Here is a 27487-nt window from a genome sequence, read left to right on the forward strand (position 1 = left end):
AGACTTTGGAATGAGTTGCCCCTGCCGATCAGGTCTGCCAAATCACTGTCAATTTTTAAGAAACTGTTGAAAGCACATCTAATGTTGGTAGCATACAATGATTGATGTGGTGTTTTATATGTCGATGTGGTGTTTTATGTTGTCGATGTTTGTTTCCATTCTTGTACTTTTTATGTAAAGCACTTTGGTTCAACCTCGGTTGTGTTTTAAATGGTGTTATATAAATAAATAAACAAGAACAAGAACCACATGTGACGCCCGGTGAAAGTTGATCCGGTGATCCACAGTGCGAAGTTCATGTTATTTCCTCAGCGACCAGCACGGATCAGCTGTAGGCATGACGAAGCGGATATCGTCCCCTTTTGGAAGGCCAAACAAAGTTCGCTTTCACAATGAAACAGCGTCTCCACGGCATGGTGGCGGCGGCAACAGCTACAGCGAGAATAAAAGTTACGCCTTCTTTCTTTGCATGAACATTTGGGCGGCGTTATAATTGATTGACCAGCATGATCCAGTGGACACTGAATAGTTGATGAGGGATGGTGATCAGCAGCAACAAGTCGTATTGCGTAGCTAACACAAGATACATGGACATTGTTGATCTGTGATCTTGATGGTAGTTAGAAGATGTGCTGAATGCCTACACTCAGTGAAGAAGATGAAGGCTGTTAGAGGAGTGATAATGAAGTAACAGACTTTTACATTGAAGCATTGATTCCATCAGTATTCTGAGTGTGTGTACATGTTAGAATGAGGCAACCAGTCTGAATCACTGAATCACTAATAGTTTTTTATCACTCTCTCTGGCAATCCAGACTGTAATGAAGCCAGCTTGTTGGTTTCCATCATTTTATGTGTCAGAACATAGATTTTCTGTCACAGCACTGGGTAAGAATATGAAAAAAGAGCACAATTCATGAGCGTAAAACTTTTAACAAAACCTTGCAAAAGCAGACAGGATGTCCATTATCTCATAATGTAACCAATATCTTGATGGTAGCTTATATGACATACAACAATTACACCACTGCCACAAGAAAGCCCCTGTGAATTATTTTGACAAGTGCCATTTTATGACACATAACATTGAAAAGTTGGGGTAAGAGTTTTTTTTTAAATATAATTGAATACTTTTATTCATCAAGGGTGCATTAAATTATCAAAACTGACAGTGCAGACATGTATAATTTTACAAAACATTATATTCATCAAAGAATTCCAGAAAAAAAATATTAGTTTATTATTAGTTTAATTAACATTGATAATATTAAGAAATGTTTGTAGAGCAGCAAATCAGCATATTAGAGTGATTTCTGAAGGATCATGTGAACTGAAAAATGCTGCTTTGTCATCACAGGAATAAATTACATTTTAAAATATATTAAAATAGAAAACTGTTATTTTAAATTGTAATAATATTTCACAATATTACTGATTTATTTCATTTTTTGACTATAGCAGCCTATAGGTGAACATGAGACTTTTTTCAAAAACCTTAAAGGGGTGGTTGATTGCGATTTCACTTTTTTAACGTTAGTTAGTGTGTAATGTTGCTAGGGATGTAACGATTACCGGTTTACAATAAATAATAGATCATGATAAAATTCCCCACGGTTAGTATTACCGTTTCATCTTTTAATTATCATTAAAACCGTATTAGATTACCGCGAAAGCAGCGGTTCTTAATACTGTTCCTCGCATCGCCCTGCTCTGCATCTGTCTCTCTCTCTCATCCAGCTCATCTCCAACAATGAACTGTTCCAATTATACACTTATTTTTTATTATTATTATTTTCACATAGCTATGAGAAGCATTAAACATGGACGCGCGTGCAGTTGCTGTATTGTATTAAAGCTTTAATCAGGATAAAACCGTATATTAAAAGCTAACATAAGCAGTAGCATTTACAAATAACAGCATATCTAAAAGTATGAGACAACAACAAACAAAAAACATAGGCCTACCATTAAAAGCCGTGCTTGCACAGGTTCTGCACGATCCTCTTCAATAATATCCTCTGCTTCTCAATCGGGCTCAAACTGATAAGCGATATTAACAACGCCGTTGTTTACAATACAATCGGAGCACATGCCGCTGAGGTGAGGGGCGGGACGTATAGACGCGCACTAGAGGCGGTTTAGCCAATCACAACACACTGGGCTAGCTAATCAATCAGAGCCCATCGCCTATTTATGAGGACGGGGCTTCATAAAAGCAGGAAATGATCAGTGCATTTCTCAGAGAAGGGACAGAGCGGTGTGGATTAAAGGTAAATTATGTGAAAAATAATTTTTTTTTTTTTTTTTTAACTAATCGTTAACACATGTTAGACTGCACCCCATAAACACAATCAAGCCTAGAAAAGAAACAGTGAACCACCCCTTTAAAAAATCATATTCAATTCAAGCAACAAAATACAACTTCAAAGAACTTTTATTAACGAAACGAATAAAAATACACCATGCTATATGCCTAATATAAAATAACAAATAACTTACACAAAGTTTAAATAGGTATACAAAACTGAAAATCAGTAAACACTGTGTAACCAAATAAATAAGAAACATAGAACGTTTATTAGAAAAACGAATAAGAGCTTGGAGGCACGGCATAGGCTACACCTTGATGTAAAATAAAATAAATAAATTACACAAAGTTTAAATAAACTGAAAATCGGCAAACACTGTTGAACCAAATAAATAAGAAACAAATGTTTAAAAAAACTTCCAAAATCACCTTAGATAAATGGCAAAAGTCAACAGGCTTTTCAAAATCCAAAATATTGCGAAACAGGCACTTTTGCACTTCGTTTCTAAACGAAATCATCCGCTATCATCTTGTCTTTCTCACCTCACTCTTCTCGTCAGTCAGCTCGACTCACTCTCCTCACATGATAAATTAAATCTGTGATGCGACTGTCGTTCGGCATGCTGCATTCAGTTTTTAATTGTACTGTCTGTTCTCTAACTGAACTAAATGATTTTTATTACTATAAAAAAAAAATCCAAACGTTGGTGGGGACGGTGCCACGGTGGGCAAGTGACGTGACCGGTGTTGCGGCTTAACACACCGTCAACACCGACTATCACAGCAAGACTAGCATCCATCTATTGTGAAAGGCATTGCCTTGACTGAAACTAAAACCATAAAAAACATTTTCATTACTTGAAATAAAATAAACATTAACTGAAATAAAATAAAATAAATTATAAACATATTATTTCAGCTATAATTGCCAGAGCAACATTTCTCCAGCTAGAGTTTTGCCTTCTGTAGAGGACATTATTTTTTTAGCGATTTCTCTGAGACCTTACTTGTCACAGTCCTGTACAGAGCACATTCAGGGCTTTCAGAGATACCAAATGATTGGAGGTTTGATTATGACCACTCCCTCTCCTTGGTCTTTAAAAATGGCTGACATTAATTTAGTGATCAAATTTAACACCCTTATGGAAATATGATAATATTTTGTAATGATCATTTAAATATGACAAATTTTCAAATTGTTTAAATCAAATTGCATAAATCAACATATCAAGAAAATGTTATGGGGTTTCAAATCAAAATATCACTTTCTGTTACAAAACAGGACATCGATTTCATACATTTCCACAGGGACACCAGGACTTAAAGCATGTTTATTAGGCATTTTGGGATGAATAGGGAAAGATACTATCTATCAATATTCCTATGAAATATTACATATTATTATGAAAATCTTGCCAATTATTACTCCCATTATTACACTTATTTTTTTCATTCTATGTTTCCCCAAAAATACATCAATATGCAAATTAGATTTGCATAAAGAAAAATGGTATATCAAAGCATTGTTACATCTTTCATAACAGTTGAGAATCATCTTTATATAAAGTTTGGTATAAAAAACAAAAAATGGTTTGTGATTAAAACAAAAATCCCACTGTTTTCGCCTTTTCGTGTGTTGTGTTTTGATTTTTTTTAAAACAGGACTTTTAAAAGTCCTGGTGTCCTCTACAGAGGACATAGCATAACATGAATAAAATATAATTAAAAATTTTTTTAATTATAATTGTTCACATTTTGTCTTATGCTCTAACAATGTAATGACATGAAAAAATACTAAATTCACAAACTTTTTTCCCCTGGAAGTCAGGAGGTTAATACTAAAATAACTACAACTAAATAAAATAAAACTAAAGGCTAAAATGTAATAAAAACTGTATAGACATAACTAATAACTAATAAAAATGACAAAATGACCAAAATTAATAAAGCTTTAACTAAAATTAAATAAAACAAAACTGTAATGGTATCATTGATACACTGTAAAATAATTTCTGAGTGAAAATTGTTTCACCACCAAATATTTTTCAATGTAGCTCATATATAAATGCTTAGTCGACAAATAACTTTCTAAAAAGTAATCTATTACTTTTTTATACTCATCAAGGTGTTATATTATATTACATTATATTAGAAAGAATGTCGATAAAATAAAACTTTAATTCAAATTATACGGCATATTAATAAATAAATTTGATCATAATTAGCCTAACATATAATTACTTAGTAAGATAAGCCCCCAAATGAACATAATTCAAAGACTTTACATTATTGTGGAAGTGGTTTTAAAGGTCAGATTTTTGTTATATAGTCTTTATTTCCATTACCATTTGTAATCTGCAGGTAGTTTTCTTTTTTAGTTTAGTTAAAGGGGTCATATGATGTGATTTCAAGTTTTCCTTTCTCTTTGGCGTGTTACAAGCTGTTCGTGTGCTTCCTGAACCTGCAGAGTAGACTACAATGCTGTGCACAAGGTTTGTTTCTATAAAGTGGGGCAATTCCAACTTTGCAAGGACAGTCTGGCGCTTCTGACTCCAGGACATATACAAAAACAAGGAACTGGTGGATACCATATAGGACTGTAGTATTTGTTCACTCATATTTAACCAGCTTATTAATTCCTGTTCACCACTATATGAGCATCTTCAAAGTATAAACCCAAGAGAAAATACTAACACACCATTAGTCAGCATGGAAAGAGATATCATGTGACCTCTGACTATTATTAATGAATCAAGCTCAAATATTTGCTATATTTGCTATATATTGCTAATGGTTGCTGTCTGTTCAAATGTGCATGTTCGCATAGACTACATTAATAAATGGTTACCATTTGGTAAATAAATGTCTTGTAGTGATAGTGTCCTGTAATGGTAACCCCTCTATGGTTCCTGGGCCATTTTTGTTTTCTGTCATCTGTTTTTTTTTTTTTTTTTTTTTTTTTTTTTTTTTTTTTTTTTTTTTTTTTTTTTTTTTTTTTTTTTTTTTTTTTTTTTTTTTTTTTTTTTTTTTTTTTTTTTTTTTTTTTTTTTTTTTTTTTTTTTTTTTTTTTTTTTTGTAGGTTGTATTGTGTGTGTGGAAAAAAATGTGTCAAGGTTCAGCAGAAACACTTTATCTTTCCCACACACAAGAAGTTTGACGTTTAGGGTTTGATTGTGGTGGATGTCTTTCAGGCTTGGCTGACTCTAACATTTAACCTCATTAACACGGTAGCTACTCAGAGCACTTGATGCTTAACTCAGGCACGGATGTCAGGTCACAAATGTGACCCTTTCTCTGATGAACAGAGAAGCTCAGATCAATGAAAATCCACATAGACCTTTGAAATGAAGACTCGAGTCAGAATGGTCTGTCCACACATCATATAATTAAAGTACCGGGGCTGTCAGGCTTCAGAATGATAGAAAGTGTTCCATATGATTTGTGCTAGTGTGTTAAAGTCATATGATAGGTTTGAGTGAAGAACAGACTGAAATTTAAGTTACAGTTGAAGTCAAAAGTTTACATACACCTTGCAGAATCTACAAAATGTTAATTATTTTACCAAAATAGAAGGCATCATACAAAATGCATGTTTATTTAGTAATGACTTGAATAAGATATTTCACATAAAAGATGTTTACATATTGTCCACAAGAGAAAATAATAGTTGAATTTATAAAAATGACCCCGTTCAAAAGTTTACATACACTTGATTCTTAATACTGTGTTGTTACCGGAATGATCCACAGCTGTGTTTTTTTGTTTAGTGATAGTTGTTCATGAGTCCCTTGTTTGTCCTGCACAGTTAAACTGCCTGCTTTTCTTCAGAAAAATCCTTCAGGTCCCACAAATTCTTTGGTTTTTCAGCATTTTGAACCCTTTTCAACAATGACTGAATGATTTTGAGATCCATCTTTTCACACTGAGGACAACTGAGGGACTCATATGCAACTATTACAGAACGTTCAAATGCTCACTGATGCTCCAGAAGAACAAACCATGCATTAAGAGCCAGGGGGTGAAAACTTTTAGAATTTGAAGAGCAGGGTAATTTTAACTTATTTTGTCTTCTGGAAAACATGTAAGTATCTTCTGTAGCTTCTGAAGGGAAGTACTAAATGAAAAAAATAAAAGATATTTAGGCAAAATAAGAAAAATGTACACCTTCATTCTGTTCAAAAGTTTTCACTCTTCATGCATTGTTTTTCCTTCTGGAGCATCAGTGAGCGTTTGAACCTTCTGTAATAGTTGCATGAGAGTCCCTCAGTCAATATTAAGAATCAAGAGTATGTAAACTTTTGAACAACGAAATATCTCCCTTTGGAGTGGACTTTGAGATTTGTAACTTTCTAGATCTTTATTATGCCCAAACATACACACTACACACTGACTAAAATTAAAAAAGTGAAAAAGCATAATAGGACCCCTTTAACTTTTGACTTCAACTGTATACACTGAAATTGTTGAACCTCAACTAACTCTCCTTGACGTGGCATTTAGTTACAGTTTCAAATGATTGTCCAAGTGAATGGTATATTCATGAAAGGAACCTTACAAAGGTTATTTTTTAATGGTAAATGTTCTTTTTTAACATTACATGAAAATAAATGATCTGTTATGTTGATTATAGTTTCTAGGGTGAAAATATAAAAAATAATAAGGTAGGCTGTAACCTTCATGTATTTGTCTTCTCTTTCTCTTGAAGGCTAGTGTCATCCATTCACGCTGTTATGGCCACCACAGCTGGCATCATCGTGGTGTCCTCGTGCAAAGGCAATGTGATTATGGACCGGTAAGTTGGCCAACCCTTGACACACTTTTCACAGTGCACCAATGAGAAGCTTTTCTGCAGCAAAGGATCATATTCTGCATCTTTGCAAATAGCCTTGGTATAAAGGTAATGATAAAACAGATCCAGATCCATCACAGCCTGGATACTGACTGGCCAACATAGAGTTCCAGTCATGCTAAAAATCACAGTATAGCGATGAGAAAACACCTGTACATATACACATATATAGTGTATATGATTGTGCCTATAATATAAATAAGGTGCCTGTCAAACATTAGTATTTATTTCAGCAAAAATTTCAATTAAATTCTACACTAACGTTCAAAAGTTTAGGGTTAGTAAGATTAATTAATAGTTATATGCAGCAAGGATGTATTAAATTTATGCAAAAGTGACAGTAAAAGTTAGTTTTATAATGCTACAAAAGTTTTTAATTCTATCAAAGAATCCTGAAGAAATATGTCATGGTTTCCACAAAAATATTAGGCAGCACAGCTGGTTTCAACACTGATGATAAAAAGAAATGTTTCTTTCACCAAATCAGCATATTAAAATGATTTATAGTGCTGGGCAATAATTAATCGCATCAAAAATAAAAGTTTTTGTTTATATAATATATATGTGTGTACTGTGTATATTTATTATGGACTGTATATAAAGACCCACACGCACACAATATATATATTGAAAATATTATCATGTATCTACATGTATATATTTATATTCATATAATTTATATTATATATATTTACAAATATATTTAATATATAAACATAACATTTGTCTTAAATATATACATGCATGTGTGTGTATTTATATATACATAATAAATATACACAGTACACACACATTTATTTTGGATGCGATTAATCGTTGCCCAGCACTAATATATAAATATATCTGAAAAATATTAAAATACAATCTTTAATGGTAATAATATCCCAATATAACTGTTTTCACTGTATCAAATAAATGCAGCCTTGGTAAACGTAAGAGACTTCTCTCTCTCAAAAAAAAAAAAATCTCACCAATACCAAAATGTTATTGTACATTCTGTTCTCATAAATTATGAAAATACAGCATACATTACAAAATAAAAAAATCTGCTTAAATCTTCTTGCTCTTAAGCATCACTACAGTACGTCAACAATTTGATCTTCAAAATGGTGCAATGCCACTTTAAGAAGGAGGTCATTTAGACCTTACCTGCCCATGCCTTTCGTCATCTCAGTGGCCAATCACAACAGCCTCGGGGGTAACAGTGCATACCTCTGTTTCTATGCCACATCTGCTGACCCCTTTGGCTCCGCCCCTACCCCAGGGACACAGAGAGGAGGAGATTAGGTACACAGAGTCCCAGGGCAACAGCTGTTATCTTCCTCTCTCTGCCCTTCCCTGGCACTAGAATGACACCTGCAATTTCAGCCTCTGCCACTTGTTCATGTGGGACGGGGGAAATGTGTGCGTGTGTTTGTGGCGTAACAGGGTAATCCACAGAAGGCACTTGCCAGGCAGGCCTAGAGAAAACTCCCAACCTCCCTGTTAATCCCCCAGAGGCTTAATACTTGGCGTGAGTACATGCGCAGCCGTGATCCTGAGTGACAAGGGGCATCCAATGACACTGTGAGTGTTAAAGGCGTCATATGACGTTGCTAAAAAGAACATTATGTTGTGTATTTGGTGTAATGCAATGTGTTTATGCGGTTTAAGGTTAAAAAATCAAAAATTACAGTTATGTCATCATTTACTCACCCACATATTTCACAGTATGCCCTAGCTGCTGTTTTTCACTCAATGGAAGTGGATGGGAATTAGGGAATGATGTTTGCATTTACCTTTCACTTTAAATGTATAGAAGTTTCACTAGTTATATAGAAAAGAGCAACTTGTACATTTTGCTAGATATCTCTTTATTTTCCATGCATCCAGTCATAAAACAACAACAAAACAAGATTTGCACATTGTTTAAAAGTTTGGGGTCTGTAAGATTTTTTAAATGTTTTTGAATGAAGTGTCTTATGCTCATCAAGGCTGATGGAAAAATACAGTAAAAATAGAAATATTGTGAAATATTATTACAAGTTAAAATAACGTTTTCTATTTTAATATCTTTTCAAATGTAATTTATTCCTCCTTCAACTGATTTTTCAGCAGTCATTACTCCAGTCTTCAGTGTCACATGATCCTTCAGAAATCATTCTGATATGCTGATTTGGTGCTCAAGAAACATTTCTTCTTATTATCAATGTTGAAAATAGTTGTGCTGCTTAATGTTTTAGTAGAAACCATGATACATTTTTTTTTTTCAGGATTTTATTTGATGAATTTGATGAAGTTCAAATCAACTGCATATATTTGAAATATAAATCTTTTGTACTTTTTTTACTGTCACTTTTGATCAATGTAATGCATCCTTGTTTAATAAAAGTATTAATTTCTTTAAAACAAAACAAACACAATTGTACTAACCCCAAACTTTTGAACAGTAGAACATACATGGGAGGGACATGGGATTAGGATGTGGTGTTAGGCAGAAAGGAAAAGAATACAAAAAAAAATCACCATAAAAATACCATTTAACTAAATTGTGCTGTATATTTTAAGTCTTCTGAAGCTTTTATGCATACTGTTAATTGACAAGGGTGTATGTTCACTGATAATAATTGCGCATGGCCAGGGCTTCATGTAATTCCGTTTTTTTTTCTTTTAGTTTGTGCATATGTGAAACTTACATTTACCATATAATTGATGTATATCTTGTGTGTGGTGTGTATGAACAGTATAGAGATGTTCCAGGTCAGTGTAGCCATAAGCTCTCTTTGTAATTAAACAGTTCAGCACTAATCACATATGCAAAGTCTGTGGATCAGTGTGACTTTGTATTACAAAGTATTATTTTAATATTTGATCAATTTATTCATAGATTTTTAAATATTTTTACATAATACATATAGTAAATATTATATAAAATGTAATATGGACTACTTCTGTAGCCTAGACATTTAAAAATTGCTGCTAGAGCATGGCATAATGAAGGGTGGTAAGCAAACATTTTTAGCTACACCCTATAAAATACACGTCTGTTAAAGTTGTTTGTTTGTCTACTGCAGTCCACACCCAAGAAGACTCTTCTAGGTCAAAATCTATTATAATTATTTTATGTTGCAGTTATATTTTAATAAAGGACTTTTAATGTAATGTCAAACCCCACATGAGTTCTTTAGATCTCTTGTTTTTCAGTGGTGTGCTTTATCAAGCTATTAGTCTTTTTGTGCTTTTTGTGCAAATTAAAGAAGGGACCTGAATCATATGAAGGGACCATTATAAACCATATAGAAACACACTTACAGGTTCAACCCCTCAGAATATGTTCGCGAACCATAAAGCAATGTGCAACAATATGGCAGCAAATTTTGCACAAAACAATAATTTTCTTCAGAAAATCTAGTTAGCATACTACTGTTCAAAAGTTTGGGTTCAGTAAGATTTTTTAAATGTTTTTGAAAGAAGTTTCTTATGTTAACCAAGGCTGCATTTATTTGATTTGAAATACAGTTCAAAACAAAATATTATGAAATATTATTTCAATTTAAAACGAAGTTTTCTATTTTAATATGTTTTAAAAGTAATTTATTCCTGTGATGGCAAAGCTGAATTTTACTTCAGTCTTCAATGTCACATGATCGGAAATCATTCAAATATGTGACCCTGGACCACAAAACCAGTCTTAAGTCGCTGGGGTATATTTGTAGCAATAGCCAACAATACGAAATTTGTATTGGTCAAAATGATCGATTTTTCTTTTATGCCAAAAATCATTAGGATATTAAGTAAAGATCATGTTCCATGCAGATACTTTGTAAATTTCCTACCGTAAATATATCAAAACTTAATTTTTGATTAGTAATAAGAGTTGCTAAGAACTTCATTTGGACAACTTTAAAGGTGATTTTCTCAATATTTTGATTTTTTTTTGCACCCTCAGATTCCAGATTTTCAAATAGTTGTATCTCAGCCAAATATCGTCCTATCATAACAAACCATATTTCAATGGAAAGCTTATTTATTCGGCTTTCAGATGATGTATAAATCTCAATTTCAAAAAATTGACCCTTATGACTGGTTTTGTGGTCCATGGCCACATATGAGGATTTGCTGCTCAAGAAACATTTCTTATTATTTTCAGTGTTGAATTTTTGTTAAAGCAAAATTTTAAGCAGCACAACTGATGAATAGAAAGTCCAAAACAGCTTTTTTTTTTGCAATCTTTTGTATCAGTGTAAAAGTCTTTACTGTAACTCTTGGTCAGTTTAATCCATCCTTGTTGAATAAAAAGAGACTAAAGAAAGAAAAAACTTTCTGACCCCAAACGTTTGAACTGTTAACTTCTATAATGTATTTTTTTTTTTTATATATAAAAGGTAGTTTTTTACAAGATGAAAAAACTGTCTGAAATCACTCCACTCATGATTTATTCACCTGTTCTGTTCGTCTTCTGTTCCAGACACTGGCTGGCCACCTATTTTGTCATTTGGTATGGCGTTCCCTACATGTCATATGATATCTTCGCCATGTACCTCAGCCATTACTATCGCTTCCGGGTCAAAGGTCACAAGGACTATAAAAGCCACTCTCTACGAACCTTCAACTCATTTGTGAGGAAAGAGTTCCCGCTGGTCCTCCATCACATTGCACTACTCACCATCCTACTGCCTGTGACTCTGGTGAGAGAGAGAGAAAAATAGAGAGGACAGATATATAGGATGAGTAATATGACAGCCAATAATATGATGGGAGAGAGTAATGGGTCTTCTCAAATAACCACCTCCACCTATAGCCAGGACCAAATGGTAGGGAATGTAAGAAGAGGGATGCAGTGCTTTTGTGTCTGTTAAGTACCTGATCCGTGAGAAACAATTACCTTAATAGCAGCTGTTTCACTGCCAGAGTACATGCAGTGGGACACACACACGCACACACTGGTGGAAACCTGGTCTTTTGTTTGGTGTCTCTGGGCTGTCAGTGGTGATATGAGATCACTTTACCCACGCTTCCATTATTCACACACAGCTGCTACTCGGATACCACCTCACACACACTCTGCTTTGTGCTCCTGCTCCACAAAATGACCCATGAAACATAAAGTCACAAAGACAGACAAACAGATTTTGACGTGTGGTAATAACACAAAGAAAGACGAAGCCCCAGACCACCACAACAAAACATCTGGCTGTCCCGCGAGTTATACAAGATATATAACATTTCACACAATTTTAAATGTACATTAGTTAATACATTACCCTACAGTAATGTTTAATAGGGTATTTTGCATGGGAAAGGAGGATATATAGACAAATAAAGTATAGGTTAATATTCTAGAAGCTATAGACTCAGTTTGCAAATCCCCCCAGACAGTGTGGTTTTGATTACACTGCAGGTTAGCTGGAAGGGTTCAGATGGCTGTCCTGACACTACACACCTTCGATCCACCATATCCACCGCTGTGTATCATATCACATATGTGTATCATTCACAAAACTAGTCATAGAGTAATTCCTATAAGAACACCATTCTGTACATCTTGTCTAGTGTAATTTTTTTGTTTACTCATGAGGGTCTGTTTCACTTGTTTGTCTTTTAATTTAGTATTGCCTATAATTTACAACTTTATTGTAGCCTGATTTGAACTGGTTGACTGTTTGAATGACTTCAACCTAAGATGATTAGAAGAACACTGACAAGGAGGTGTGAGTTGTGATGTATAGTGCCAGGTTTGTCACTAGGGCTGTAAATATTTTCATTGACAATGATTCATTTAGATTACAATTCTTTAATATTAAGTATAATGATTTATGATGAAATCTAAAATATGACTGTTTTTTGCTCTCTCTGTGTACATCAGTTCTTCAGGAAGGACCAGGGTGATTACTTCATTGGCTGTCTCTTCCTCACAGAGCTCAGCACTCCTTTTGTTTCACTGGGCAAAATCCTCATTCAGGTAACACACGAGTGTGTATTTTACTCAGCAGTCCTTCATAGTGCTGTTCCTGACAGTTTGACAGAGGAGCTGCCAGTCAACACTTTTCGTGTTTCCTTTAGTCAAGATAAGTGCGTGTTAAATGCAGAGATGTTTGGTACAAGCATTCACTTAGTGTTCCTGCTTTAAAGTGAAAATCTATCGCTAATACTTGCTTATGTTTCTACTGTTGTTTTCCCACCAAAAATGGTCACATCTTGAATGACAATCCTGGAACATTTTGATTGGAGAAAGTGATAATAATAATGAATAATTTGACATTTTTTCATGTATAGCATCCTGGGACATTGAAAAATGTAAATCCTCTTCATGTTTTAACATTTTTTTCCCAGGACTGTTTAATGGACAGCATTTTTTAATAGAAAACTTTTGTAAGATTGTAATTTATTTACTGTCACTCACTGAAAAAATGACCCCAATGACAGTGTATGATAGGTGCATTAAAAATGTCCCTGCTAAATGGAGCATTCTCAGTGCACACTTATTTTCCATTCTCTGTACTTTTCCAAATAACTCTTTTTGTGCTGATTCTTGGTTTCTGCTTATTGGGAGTGATTAAGTGAAATCGCTTTCAGACATGTCTCTTTTATATTGTTGCACATGCCCCCTTTTGGTAGTCATGGGTATTGCATATTAAAGCAGTCCCAGCATCTGTAGTTGTAGTGACAAAATATCATAAGTCTGGTCCACTTTGCAGTTTTTTTTTTCTGACAAAGAACGGCTAAGCAGGATGAAACTGACATGTGAAGGGATCAATCACAATTTTAATCACAATTTTATTTGTTGAGAAATGCTTTGAAGGCCTTGAACCCAAAATTGAAAATTCTATCATTTACTCACCCTTTGTTGTTCCAAATCTGTATAACTTTGAGTGATCCTTGAAACACAAATCAAAATATTTTTTAATGAAACCTGAGAGGTTTCTGTCCCTCCATTGAAAGTCCAGGTAACCAAAACTTAGAAGATCCAAAAAGATTATAAAGGCACCGTAAAATGAATCCATATGATTTGAGTGGTTTAATCCGTCTTGTAAAGAGATATGATTGCTTTATATGATGAACAGATTTAATTTAGTCTTTTATTCACATTTAAACATTGATGAATGCACACACATACACAGAGCACATTTGCATATGCAATGCACGAGAACCAATGAGTTGTGAAGTTTCCATGTTTACCATATGTGATGTACTCCATGTATATTAATATGTAAGTAAAAGCCTAAAGTGTTTGTTATATAGAGCGATTGTATGTCTTCACTGCTTGATTCATATGGATTTGTTTTACGATGCCTTTATGACCTTTTTGGGTCTTCAGTCATTCAGTTACCTGGACTTTCAATGGAGGGACGGAAAGATATCCTAATTTGTGTTTCAACCAAATTCTTATGGATTTGGAACAAAATGGCTGTGAGTAAATGATGACAGAATTTGTATTTTTGGGGAAACTATCTCTAATAGTTTAACTACCTCTTCCTCTCATTCTTCTGTGTTGACTGTCTCTTCCTGTAGCTGGGGATGCAGGACTGCTGGCTGCACAAGGTTAATGGCGGCATGGTGCTGCTGAGTTTCTTCATGTGCCGCATCGCACTCTTCCCCTACATGTACTGGGCCTACGGCTCCCACTATGGCATCCCGCTCTACAGCGTTCCCTTCCATCTCTCACTCTCCACCAACCTGGGCAACCTCTGCATCCTGGCACCGCAGGTCTACTGGTTCGTCCTCCTCTGCCGTAAAGGCTACCGACTCTACAAGCGGCAGCGGGATGCGCAAAACCAGGCCTCTCCGCTGTCCTCGCCCGAGCCGGTCTCAGATATCTCCAAGGCTGATTAGTGAAGGTTTGTCTTTATCTAGAACAAACAATCAACAGACATCACAACTGAAGGCTATGGCACTGCATCTGCTACGGTTACAGTACAATCAAGATTTCATATTAGAAATACCCTTATTACTCCTCTTCACTTTACTCCATTCCATGTGCACACTCACAATTACACACTCGCCTGTTAAAATGGCACTTCACTGGATTTACTGCAGTGACATCTAAGGAGTATCTTCTAGGTCAGTTATTGAGGGCCGTAGCCCTCTTTTCCTTCTCTGATTGGAGTATCTGTTACAGTTTGGACTGGTGTCTTTGAATGTCATTGGAATTATCTGTTACTTTTTTGTTATTTTTGGTTTTGTCCCATATGAAATGCTGCTGACGTAAAAAATACACTGGTTTAAACTAGAGAATTTATTATGCGAGTGGCACGGCTGTCATGATAAATTCATTGAATTAAACCCACAGCATTTCAGATCACATCCCTCTCGGCGTAAAGCTCCCATCACGTGGTAAGCATTTCCATGGCTGCAGTGCTGCTGTTCTTGTTTACAGCTCATTAGAGTTCTGTGAATGTGTTTGCACACACACTGCACTGCTGTGACTGTTTACACGTCTGTACCACACACCGCCCTTTACACTCTGGAGGCTGCTAATGAATTCTGCTTCACTTCTGTGGGCCTTTTGAGCATACAAAGTCCTCCCATCCACATGGGGGCAGTAGAGAGTCGGTCCTTACGTTTACATGGCATAGACAGGACTCCAGTCTATAGGGGGATGAGGTCTTTGCAGGGTATAAAGAGCAAGCACATAACGCTTGGCATATCTTTTAGGCCACATAATGCCCGAGGGCATCTCCAGGCAGTAGTCAAAGCAATAACATGGGGCTTCAAGGCAAGGGATTGTGGGTAGTTGGAGAGCCCATGTGAACACATGGGTAAGGATAGAAAAGCTGAAAAAGCTTTATACATGCTTTCAGCCTACTCTGAAAGCATGTATAAAGGATGTAATACTAGGTTCCTACAGTCTTGAGAAGAAGGAAAATATCAGGCAATTTTACATTTTAGATTTTCATGTGTAGAAAAGTCATCAGAAGTCTTTAAAATTCATACTTTCTGTAGTGAGTATCATTTCTGCTGCTCTTCAGCTGAATATTTTTTTATTTTAGATGCTTTTTGGCTAGACACCACTTTTAATGATTGCTGTCTGCTAAATAATTTCTAGAAAATGTATCCAGAAAAGTTGCTTTGAAAGATTTGGGAACCCTGGTAATTGTGTTTTTGAGTGTGAAGTGTGAAATGCTCTTGATATGGGGCTTGCATTTTTATCTTCCTATTAACTGAGCCTACAGTTTGAGTTGTAACTAAATAATATTTAATTCTACATTGATGAATATTGCCGTATAAAAGGGTGATTTGCTGTTGCCTAGGGTCATTTTAGGGATAATCTGTGGCTTATAAGAGCTTGTGTAAGTGTAGGCTTAGCAAGGAACTCGGAAGCCTTTGTTTCAGGGCTTTTAACACAACCTGCAGCATCTTTCATAATACATTTAGGGAATGCTGGATGCCGTATGAATGCATCTGTATGGCGTATTGAGTTTTTTTTAACAGTGACTTCTAGATTCCATTAAGCGCTTTCAGAAGTGCAGAACTGTGAGATTAAAATGTTGCCCAGTACGTACCCATGTACTCTTACTTAGTGTTTCCAAGACAAACTGGACCTAAAGGTTGCCTTTAGCAAGTGTGTGTGTGAGAGACAGACAGAGAGAAGACTTATATAAGAGTGTGTATAAATTCCCAGCTCACTCTCTAGGAGGTTGAACGGGGTCTTTGCTGGACTGAAAGAGAGAGGATGTGTTTTGCTCTCCCTTTCTAAAGCTTTAGTACTTTTCAAAACTAACTATGCAGTCTTTCAAGCTGCTGCTTCTTGTCTATGGCAACACTATGCTTTCCTTAGTTTTGTTGATGCATTTGGCAGATGAGTTGGCCATATTAATCATGATGCATGTTTTTTTTTTTTTGTAGTGTATTGCGTTGATGCTTTTCATTGTTTACTGATGTCTGTTACAGTACATTTTTCTATAACCAACATTCTTTTCTTTTGTTCTCTCATTTTTCACTCTATGATTTAGAGGTTAGGCTGCTTATCATGAGGCATATCCATAAACTAATAAATACACTGTATGGCCATGTAGACACCCAAAAAGCATCTAAAATCAAATATGTGGGCATTAATAAGGGGTTTGTCATTCCTTTGCTGCTATAACATCTTACATTCTTCCCAAACTGTCACACAAAGTTGGATTCTGTTAAATGTGACTTGAATTAAGGGGCCTAGCATTAATATTATAAATTCTATTATAAATATAATATTATAATATAGGTTCACAAACTTTTGGCCGTGTAGTGTAAATCCATTATGTATGAACAGGTTTATATCCAGAAATTACATAATCATAAATCAATAAATTTAGGCTTATTTATGTCATGCTTGAACTTGTAGTATAGTCTATGATGCTGATAATCATATTTTTTGTGAAAAAAGAATAGAAGTCTAGTGTCTTCAAGGCCTCCTCTCTCAGCTCAGGGTTTGATAAAGTTGTTATCATTTATTAGTTATTATTTAGAGGTGAAAGATGAGACTGTGATTTACAAAAAGACACAACATTTCTAATTGAAAATACCTCTAACACCTTTGGGTTTGGTAGACCAAAGATTCTTTTAGGCACTTTTTACAGACAAGTAACATGTAGTGAAACTGTCATTGCCTTTCCCAAGCTTGCCATCCACAGAGGCTCAGATCTCTACTGGACTGACTCTGCTTGTGGCTCAGGCAGCAAAAAAAATTGAATTTTTCTCACTGGAATATTTTGCTTAGTTTATTTAGATATTTTACTGAAAATTACAAACTGGGTGAATCTGATGAAAACATGTCTGGATCATATTTCACCCCCAAAATCAGTAACAAAATGCAGCCATTAAGCCAGTTTTCTTTCAAAAATCAGCTTTAAGGCAGCGTGAGATTTTTTTTTTTCAGGGGTAATGTGAAATTAATGTTTATCTGTCATAAAAATAGTCTCTCAAACTATAAAAAGGGCTTAATGGTCATGAAATGGAGTTCCTTCTCTTAAATATTAAATATATGACCGGCATGTTGTGAGAAGGACAGAAGTGGAGGAATAAGAGGTGAAGATGTTCAGAATTTTTATCAGCTTGCTCTGATTTTTAAAACATATCAAATCTAAACTAGGCTGTTTTGATGGGTGCTTTGTTTGGAGCTTTATAGTTTACTGTAAATGGTTGCAACAGCAATGGAGGAAGGCAAATATATGCAGATAACTGGAAAAGTCTGAGGATAGAAAATCAAGTTATAATAAATATTATTAAATCTATAAAAGCTGTTTTACCCCAAATGATGTGTTGTCTGGAATATTGTAAATACAGTGCCTTGTATTAAAGTTGTTTGTGATATTGAAACAAGCTCAATGCACAGGAGCCCTGGGCAGGCGGTGTTTTAGGTTGTGACCATCTCTGCTCACTTTTTTTGTTTTTTTTGTTTTAATGTTCAAAGTACATTACACAACATCTATCACAGTGACACTTTAATTCTTTATGCTAGTAGGTTTGATTTCTATGTATAATTTGAATAAATTGTTACAGCTAACTTTGTCCGTTAAACATGCTTCTAAGTCTTAAAATAATTTTAAATGACGTTCTGTTTTCTTGCTATATTGTCTTTATATTTGCATTCGTGAAACTAATTTAAAGGAAATCTAAACTCTAAAGGTCTATAATGTTACCCAGTTTTCTGAACGGCATCCATTCCTCATAAAATTAGACAATGTGGGCTTCATTTCAAGGTCAGTTCAAATCCAAGTTACATATCTACTGTGTTTAGATTTTTGCATGGATTTAAAAGCATTTCATCAGTGGTCCAGAAAGCTATATCAGAATGTACTCTTATTTCCAACTCATTCCTTGGTTGCATCTCCAAACTCAGTTCAGCATTATTAAAGGGGTCATATGATGCGATTTCAAGTTTTCCTTTCTCTTTGGAGTGTTACAAGCTCTTGGTGCATAAAGAAGATCTGTAAAGTTGCAAAGACTAAAGTCTCAAATCCAAAGAGATATTCTTTAGAAAAGTTAAGAGTCAGCCACGCCTACCTAAAACGGCTCGTTCTAACACGCCCCCACACTGTAAACCCGAACAGTACTACTAACTTATAAAGATTAAGAACACTGCAATTAAAGTCTGTTAAATCGTTGATGCAACTTATAAGTGGTGTCAGCTGTCTTAACCGTGGCTTGTGTACACATACCAGCTTCATCACTGTGTCTGTTACGCGACTCTGTTCCCCTTTCGGGCTCTGTCTACATTTATTTTGAAAGATTGAAGCTCGCGATTATGGTAAGGGGCGTTACATTTCCGACGAGTGCTTGCGGTGTTCGGCCAATCACAATGCATTGGGTCAGCTGGCCAATCAGAGCAGACTGCGCTTGTCAAAGGAGGGGGCTTTGTTGAAAACAACGTGTTTGAGAGAGGCGGGGCATAGAGGACCTACAATAATGTACAATATTTGAAAAATAATGTGTTTTTTTAACATTAAAGCATGTCAACATATTCTGTTACACCAAATACACACAAAATAATGATCTTTAAAATAGCATCATATGACCTCTTTAACTCTTGTTCAGACAGAGGCCAGTGGGAAAGGAAACCTTTCAGAGAACTGGGAAGTAGCCAGAAGCATGTTTGCATTATCTGTTTCCTGGTGAGGAGAAAACACTTCCTTGCTATGTCAGCTTGACCCCAAAGCATGATTTCATTCTGATTTCCTTATGCACAACCTTTAGCACTCCCTGCCTCTTATTTTTGATAACATTTTCACATATATATTGTATCAGATTTCATATAAATATTTAGGTTTCTGTTTGTTTGTAGGATGACATTTGAAGAACTCTCCTTTTAGAAAGGGGCTACTGAGTGAAACTAATATAAATGCTTGATTGAGCTTATTTTCTGGAAACTTGTAAATCCAAACACCACTTTGAAAGAAAATAAATCTGATTTGGTGAATTCTTTTAAACTGAGCAGCCTTTGTTTACTAAGAAGCTGTGTGTTAATATTTCACTGGAACACTACTCGGCTACATAACATAATATAGACAACAAGTGTGAACAAATATGAAGATTTTATGCCCCGTTAAACCCCATCCAACTTGATACCACTCTTTATTATTTCTTCCACAGACAAAGTATACCACTGAACATTTTATCTTATTTTGCTCAGTGCAACAACCAGCACAAAGCAGATCATTTTAGGTCCAATTATGTACAAATATCATCCTAGGAGGTTTTTAGGTGATGTGCATCATCAGATGGTCTGACAGAGAACAATCAAGACATCCCTCAGGAAAAAAAAACAACAACTGCTTGAGTGTTGTTCTATTGGTCCACTCCACTCTCTTCCGGAGGGATGGAACGCCTCTTGATTGCTGGGAAAGAAGAAGATTGCACAATGTCCCCTGTGATAATGTCTTCCATTATACAGTGAGGAACTCACAACAGTACACGGTAACAGTCCTGAAGCTGCTGTTCATCTGAGGTAGTATTCAATGGCAGCAGAGAACGCAGCAAAACCTCCACAGCCCAGAACTCCAGCTTTAAGACCAGCTAGTGAAGAGAGGAACAGCTTATTCATATAGTCCAGATAATAATATAACATTACCACACATCTAAATCCGTTCTATTCTTTAAACCCAAGTTGAAAAATGACTTGCCTCTGAATCCAATGGCACCTCCTGTAATACAGCCACTATACACTGCATTTTTCCAGTCAGATTTCCCACGATGCTAGAAAAGAGAAATAAAACCATTCTTCAGATGGAGGATCAGTCCTGAAAAATTGGCCAGTGAAATTTTTTTGCAAAACATCCTACAAGGAATGGAGGAGTAGAAAGGCTGTTAATTTACAGAACCACTAGATGGAGCCATTAATCCATATTAAACTCAATGACACTTGGCAAAAGATCTGAGAAGCATCCTGTAAAACAATAATCAATGGTTTGTAGTTTAAATATGCATTGTACTGTTGGAAATAAAACATCACTAAATAATATCTAGTTGTTTTTGGACGGTGAATTTGATCACAACATAAATTTACATTTACAAAAACAATTTGTGCTTATTTGACTCGAAAAAAATTCATGACACAACAAAAGGTGGTCAGACAAAACAAGACAAATGGCACTTACCGATTCTATGAGACACTCCGTGCATGAAAACATAGCACCCACAATAGCAAAGTTTTTAGCATATGACATTCCTCTCTGCCCCATGTCTCTCAGCACCTCTCTTGCTGTGGGGGTCCTTAGGGGGTCTTTGGGATCAAGCCCAACGTTGGAGTCAATACCGGCTGTGAAGACACCAAAAGCACCTCCCAACACAAACCCTGCAGGAGAGAAAAATACTGCATTTGAGCTGTTGGTCGTGAATTAAATACATATTGATCACGGTAATATCTCCTAGTTACAAAACCAGTCCACATATGAATTATTAACAAATATTGCTGTGTATTATGTGGTTTTGCATTACTCAATATTTTAGTATGAACTATTAAGATACCACAGGATGTCTAATACTTGATTCTACTTTGTTCACTGATAAACTAGTGAACTGTCAGACATGACAACACAGATTTGATCTGGTAACTTTGCAACGAGTGTAACTAGACTGTTTTAATGCGTATGGCATGTAAAACATATTAAATGACAGTCAGTGAATTACCTCCGACACATGCTATGAGTGATTTAAACGCGCAGCTCTCCATTCCCCTCTCGATCATCTTCTGCTCCTCTGTTTTCTGAGGGCTCGGTAAAGCACCCATAACAGTCGGATTCAGGTCTTTAATTTGCCTTTTGCCACCGATAAGGTGATCCAGAATAAGACTATACTGTAGTGGAACATTTTCCGCAGTTGAAACAGTTGTCGATTGACCCGTAGTAACTGATATTGAAGCATCCGTGCTCTTTGCGGGCGCAGCCATGTTGAAAGCGTGTGGTTTATGTCACGCAGACGGTAAACAAGAACACATTCGTCAATTTTCAACAACAGAAAAACAATTAAATTACATAAATCGTCTTGGTTAGTTATTAAGTCCCGTATATACTTATAATTTTGTTTTATATGCGATACAATTATAAGTACTTACAGGACTTCACGCCACATTTATGTTGTACATATTTCTAACAATAATAATTGGTTCTGCAGATTCGATAGAAAGGGAGGTGACCTTTGCATTGGCACTGCAGTCCACCCAGACTGTCCTGTAACGTGGATAATGTTTTATATAACGATAACACGAGTTTTTGTGTGTGCTCTGAATCTCAAAATTACTTACTTTTCTTACGATTATTAAGGAATATATTTACAGTATTATTATTTCCCTTTATCTTAAACAAAACAATAAAGCCACTCTCTCAAACAGCTTAAATACAAATAAAACAATCTTAAAATTTAATATAAAACGTAGGTTATTTTTTAAATTATTTTTCTTGGTTATTTATTAGTAAATAATACAAGTACGCCAACTACAATTCCCAGCGTGCCCCTCCCTCGTTCACTGCACCAGTATCGCGCGCTGCCCCTAGCGGAGGAGTTGTGTTTGGCGCTCGAGCATCTTCGGTTGGTGAGTGACAGCGGCGACGGCGCTCCTCGGCGCTCGGGAACAGGTGAGTCACAACCTCAATTTATCATTGTTTTTCTTGTTTTGGAGATTATATTGTCATGGTAGTGATTCCGTTTAATACATTTTATCACTTCAAGGAATCATTTATTGTCGTCGTTGGGACAAACACTGTACTTACCCGCACTTTTATCAACGGATGTTGTCGTGTTGCGCGCGAGAGTGTGAGCTGCTGTTTTTAACGGTGACAGCTGTCTGACTGACGAGCTTTCGCACCGGCCCCTTGCTGTGATAAGGATAGTGATTCAAAGCTCACATAATCCTTTCATTTTATATTCATTATTTCGCGTGATGTCTTCGGATAGCGACACAGTCACAGTCAGCGGTGAGAGACTGCGGTAGTTCTGAGACACCAGTCACTGCTGAGATGCGTCGACAAGATTTGACATGACACATTTCATTTATTTGAAAACGTCTTTTACGATTCTGCGTGTTTTTGAGCCAAACTGTGAATAACAAACGGAACTGTGAAGTGCTTAAGTGTTACACTGGTTCAGACGTAGGTAATTTAGTGTCACACAGCTAAGTGTTCAAAATTTACTGCCAATTCACACAGGTCACTTAATTTCTATCTATCTATCTAACGTTATCTATCTATCTATCTATCTATCTAGTTTGAGAATGTTTGAGTTTCAGGGTGGTCAACTTTGCAGGAATATCTGTCAGTAATTATCTTGATTTCGAAAACAGGTATCGCGCAACCGAATTGTTATCAAAAAAACTTTTAAGCAAACACTTTTTGTGATACGCTTGTGTTATGTAAACGTTTTATAAAGCGGTAAGTAATGACTTGCTTGTATTTTGTCGATGTTGTCGGATATGGATAATGTTATGGACAAATAGTTCAGCCCGTTCAAATAACGTTCGAGTGGCGAACCGTTACTATGGCAACAGGCGAAAGACTTTTGTTCGCGAGCGTTTACGTTGCGTTTGTGCTTTGGCTAACAACTTTGTGGTGAATGAAATGTTTTTTCAACACATCTGAAAGCTGTGTAAATTTATATGTTGAAAATGTATATAATTTAGTTGTGTTGTGTTTAGTTGTGTGTTTTGGTGCACCTCCAGTCTTCTCCGCATTTGTTCTTGGTTAGAGTATTGTGCAGCGGTAGCAAAAGTTCTTGTTTTTACTATGGGTGTCTGTGAGAAGTTGCTTTCTGAATTTTAATAGATCCCTAAAGGCTTATTAAGTGCTCACACACATTATGATATGACCACAAAGCTGCATTTTACATGTGGTATGTATTCTTATTAACAGAGCAGTGAAAAACATTAAAAACATCATTATGGGATTGTAAAGCACCTGGTTCATGGTGCTGTCATGTGCGCATTTCAATGGCGTAACTGAATACTGTTTTCTAGCCATATTGATTAGTTTAGGTTTGTTCCTTATGGTTGAAACTAAAGAAGCCCATTTCCGCCATGGGAAAAAATTTAAATTGTGACTTTTTATCTCACAGTTTGGATTTGGTTTCTCATAATTCAGATTTTTTTTCTCATATGAACACAGCATTGTGAGATATAAACTCACAGTTCTGAAAAAAAAAGTCAGAATTGTGAGATAAAATCTTTTTTTTCCTTGCAATTCCAAGTTTATATTTCATAATTCTGCCCCTTTTCCTCTGAATCCTGAGTTTGCATCTTGTAATTCTGACTTTTTTCTCACAATTCTCCCTTTTTTTCTTGGAATTCGGAAGCAAGATTCCTTATGAAACATCTAATGATAACCAATGACATATAGGGAGTGCTCTTTTGATCTGTGTATATTAGCACATTACCAAACATTTTACATTAAAAAGCCTGTATTTTTAGAGTCAATGTGTGTCAGATTAAAGCAGCTAAATACAGCTTTGCAACCATAGAATTAAGCTGAACTACAGATGCCCTTTTACGGAGGAAATGTTTAGACCTCTACTGCATCTTCATAGTAAGTCAGTCAGGCTTGGGCGTAGGCAGTCCTCCAGTGTGATTACACAGTGATAGAGAAAAAAAACCTTCAGAAAACAAGTAATTTTTTATTCGAAAACTTTCATACGTCTTCTTTCACCAACCAAAATAAAGTTAAAGCAGCCAAAGTAAAACTTCCCTAAATCACCCAGTGTCTAGCTATTTGTAGGTAATTACACCCTCAAGATTTTTTCTGGGTAAACCATCAAAGGAAATAGCAAGTGTGTCTCTGGGATAGACAGCTAAGCTCTCTAGAACACACTGTCCTAGATAGAGCTCTCTGCATTTCTACGAATCCATATTGCAGCAGTCTGATCATAATAAAACCCTGCTGTCTCAAAAGATAAGGGTTAAATGTCTTTTGTTTTTATAATGTAGAGTGTTTGTGTGAGATGCTGGAATTTGCGAGGTCATACCAGCGGTTAAGACCGCTTTAAACCATTAATCTATGTGTAATTGAGGTGTTTTGAATAGTCACATATGGTTCAAGGACCTTGACTGGTTCTTCAGATAAAGTAAATTATCTTTGAAATTTGAGGAAGCAATGACATTATGCAGCCCAGCTTCCTAGTGACATCATTACATATAACATCATCACTATATAAATGCATCATTCATTCATTCATCATCCTCTTTGCTCTAACAAAAGCACGCACATTGAGATCAAATGAAGTCACTATAAATAGTATTTGGCCTCTGGAAAAAGAAGGTCAGTGCTACCAGAAGGACTCGGGAGGCAGATGAACGCTTTACATATTTTATTGTAAAGAATCAAAATAAATGATCAGACAAATATAAGTCCAGCTACAGTCCTTTCATAAAATCCTTTGACGTAAGCCCTGTCCATGGTTCAGGCCTTGTGGTAGGCTGGCAGATCCTGCCTGAAGATGAAGGCAGGGTGAAGCCAACCCCCGACTGAGGAAGGGGCCAACCTGGTAGAGGTGGTGGAGAGGATGGAGGGGAACTTTGGCTACATCACCTATGAACAGCAAATGAGTTAGTAAGGTCAGACTGAATGACATGGCATTTGAGTCTTCCTGGTAGAACCTTCGCTGAAGCTTTCACTTCCAGTCATATGAGACATTCAGGAGTGGATGGTTCTCAAAGGCTGTAGCAGTGTGTGTGTGTGTGTGTGTGTGACTGTGTCTGTGATAGATGAGAAGATGGGATTAGTGGCTTAACTTCACCCAAAATGAAAATTGTCATCATTCACTCACCCTCATGTCGTTGAAAACCTGTAGAGGGAATTTTAAATCTTCATTATTCAAAAACATTTAGGCACTAGGGTAAATAATGGCCCTGTCCCAAATGAAACACTTCATGTGCCCTTGCGGTCTTACGGACTTACAATGGCCTTGCGCTTGTCTGTTAAGTCCACGAGACCATAGGGTGTCCCATTCGGCATTTTAGCATTCAGAAGGGTGCTCGCGAGTGCCCCCTTTGCGGCCATTATGCGCCCTCGATGCGCACTTCTGCCGAGCCCACACTGGGGCAGACTTCTACCCGACAGTCAAAGCGGTATTACGTCACGAAAGTGCGGACTCAGAGGAAGACCGCAAGGGTTTAGGGTGCCATTTGGGACAGGGCCAATAATGAGAAAATGTGAATGTATGATTTGGTTCTGCTCTAAAAAGTGATCAGTGCATTAGTTCTTATGTATCCAGTGTGGTTTTGTGAGTGTGTGTAAAGTAAAACCCTATATACGTGCAGAAAATGATGTTGCTTACACAGCAGCTCAGCATCACACATCCCACCACAACACCACATTATTTCCACGCTCTGCTCTAATCAATGGGACTATTAGAAGATAACTGATTAAGTGGAGTTATTTTAGTACATGGGGTGCTTGGCATTTTTCTGCTGTCAATTCTGAGTCAGAAAAGAGTGGTGACGGAAGTTTGCCATGAGATGATTCATGAATGTGAATCTCACCTGAATGCGAAGGAAGGTGGAGTAACCCCAATGATACAGCCAGTGAGTCAACCAATTATACAAAAAAAAAGGATAAAGTCAATTTAAGAGTTAATCTGTAATTTTGTCCGTTTCAAATCTTCTTATCTGCCATATTATTAGGGCGGCACAGTTAATTGGAAAGTAATGGCTGCACAAACTCACTCAATCAATACACATTTTTTAGATTTAAGATTTCTTATTTCATTAGCTATATTATTTACTTTTTTGTGGATGTCCACAACAAGATTTACAATTTTCAGGATGTCCACACAGGGCTCCAAACCAAAAAATCGAGTAAGGAGCCATTGGCTCCTATATGAAAAAAACTTAGGCGGCAAATAGTTTTTTTAGGTGCCACAGAATAAACGTGTTTTATTTATTTTATTATTATTATTATTACAAGCTTTAACCGTTTTCCTCAGTTTGACACACTGATTGAGCTTTTACATGAGACATTTCAGTAAGTTGTACTGTAGGCTCTCTTATAAAATAGCCTACATTTTGATGTTAATTCATGTTTATTATGTAGGCTACTATAGTAGAAAAGAGAAAGATATAATGGGCTCACTTGCCGCTTGAACTGAGGCGCTAAAGCAACCGCGCCTGCCGCATTAAAGAGCGCCAAAAACAAAACTGTATTTATTGTTTGTATTTTGTCATGAATTTTGAATAATTTTAAAGCTGATACTTTGTTTATTAAAAAGTAACCAAGCACAAAGCTTTTTGCGATTACTGGACGGCAAGTGCGCTTCAAATAATGAAGTTCACGCATTAACAGAACACAGCATAGACTAAGATCTTGTTAAGAAGAAGCCATATTAGCACTGATTATAAATGAGAATTGTTAATGATATTGCCAATATCCACACAGCTGACAGCTTTACTTGTT

General features: G+C 36.0%; 2 protein-coding genes across 2 annotated transcripts in view; one reads left to right on the plus strand and one right to left on the minus strand.

Moving 5' to 3' along the window:
- The window catches only part of LOC107740818 (protein FAM57B-like), a 22555-nt gene extending 4870 nt beyond the window's left edge, over positions 1–17685 (plus strand). The window contains exons 2-5 of the mRNA XM_016553341.1: positions 7014–7100; positions 11605–11824; positions 13003–13098; positions 14649–17685. Of these exons, the coding sequence (XP_016408827.1) occupies positions 7014–7100; positions 11605–11824; positions 13003–13098; positions 14649–14969 (724 nt within the window). The 3' untranslated portion in view covers positions 14970–17685. The remainder of the gene's footprint in view (positions 1–7013; positions 7101–11604; positions 11825–13002; positions 13099–14648) is intronic.
- A 2487-nt stretch (positions 17686–20172) lies between these two features.
- Positions 20173–22027, minus strand: LOC107740820 (mitochondrial import inner membrane translocase subunit Tim22-like). Its single transcript, XM_016553342.1, has 4 exons — positions 21744–22027; positions 21212–21408; positions 20738–20810; positions 20173–20630 (listed from the first exon to the last, which is right to left on the minus strand). Exons 1-4 carry the CDS (start codon positions 22000–22002, stop codon positions 20554–20556), a joined length of 606 nt encoding a protein of 201 aa, XP_016408828.1. The 5' UTR covers positions 22003–22027; the 3' UTR covers positions 20173–20553.
- Positions 22028–27487: the final 5460 nt, after the last annotated feature.

This window comes from Sinocyclocheilus rhinocerous, unplaced genomic scaffold (genome assembly GCF_001515625.1).
Source record: "Sinocyclocheilus rhinocerous isolate Xijiao unplaced genomic scaffold, SAMN03320098_v1.1 scaffold2330, whole genome shotgun sequence".
Lineage (NCBI taxonomy): Eukaryota > Metazoa > Chordata > Actinopteri > Cypriniformes > Cyprinidae > Sinocyclocheilus > Sinocyclocheilus rhinocerous.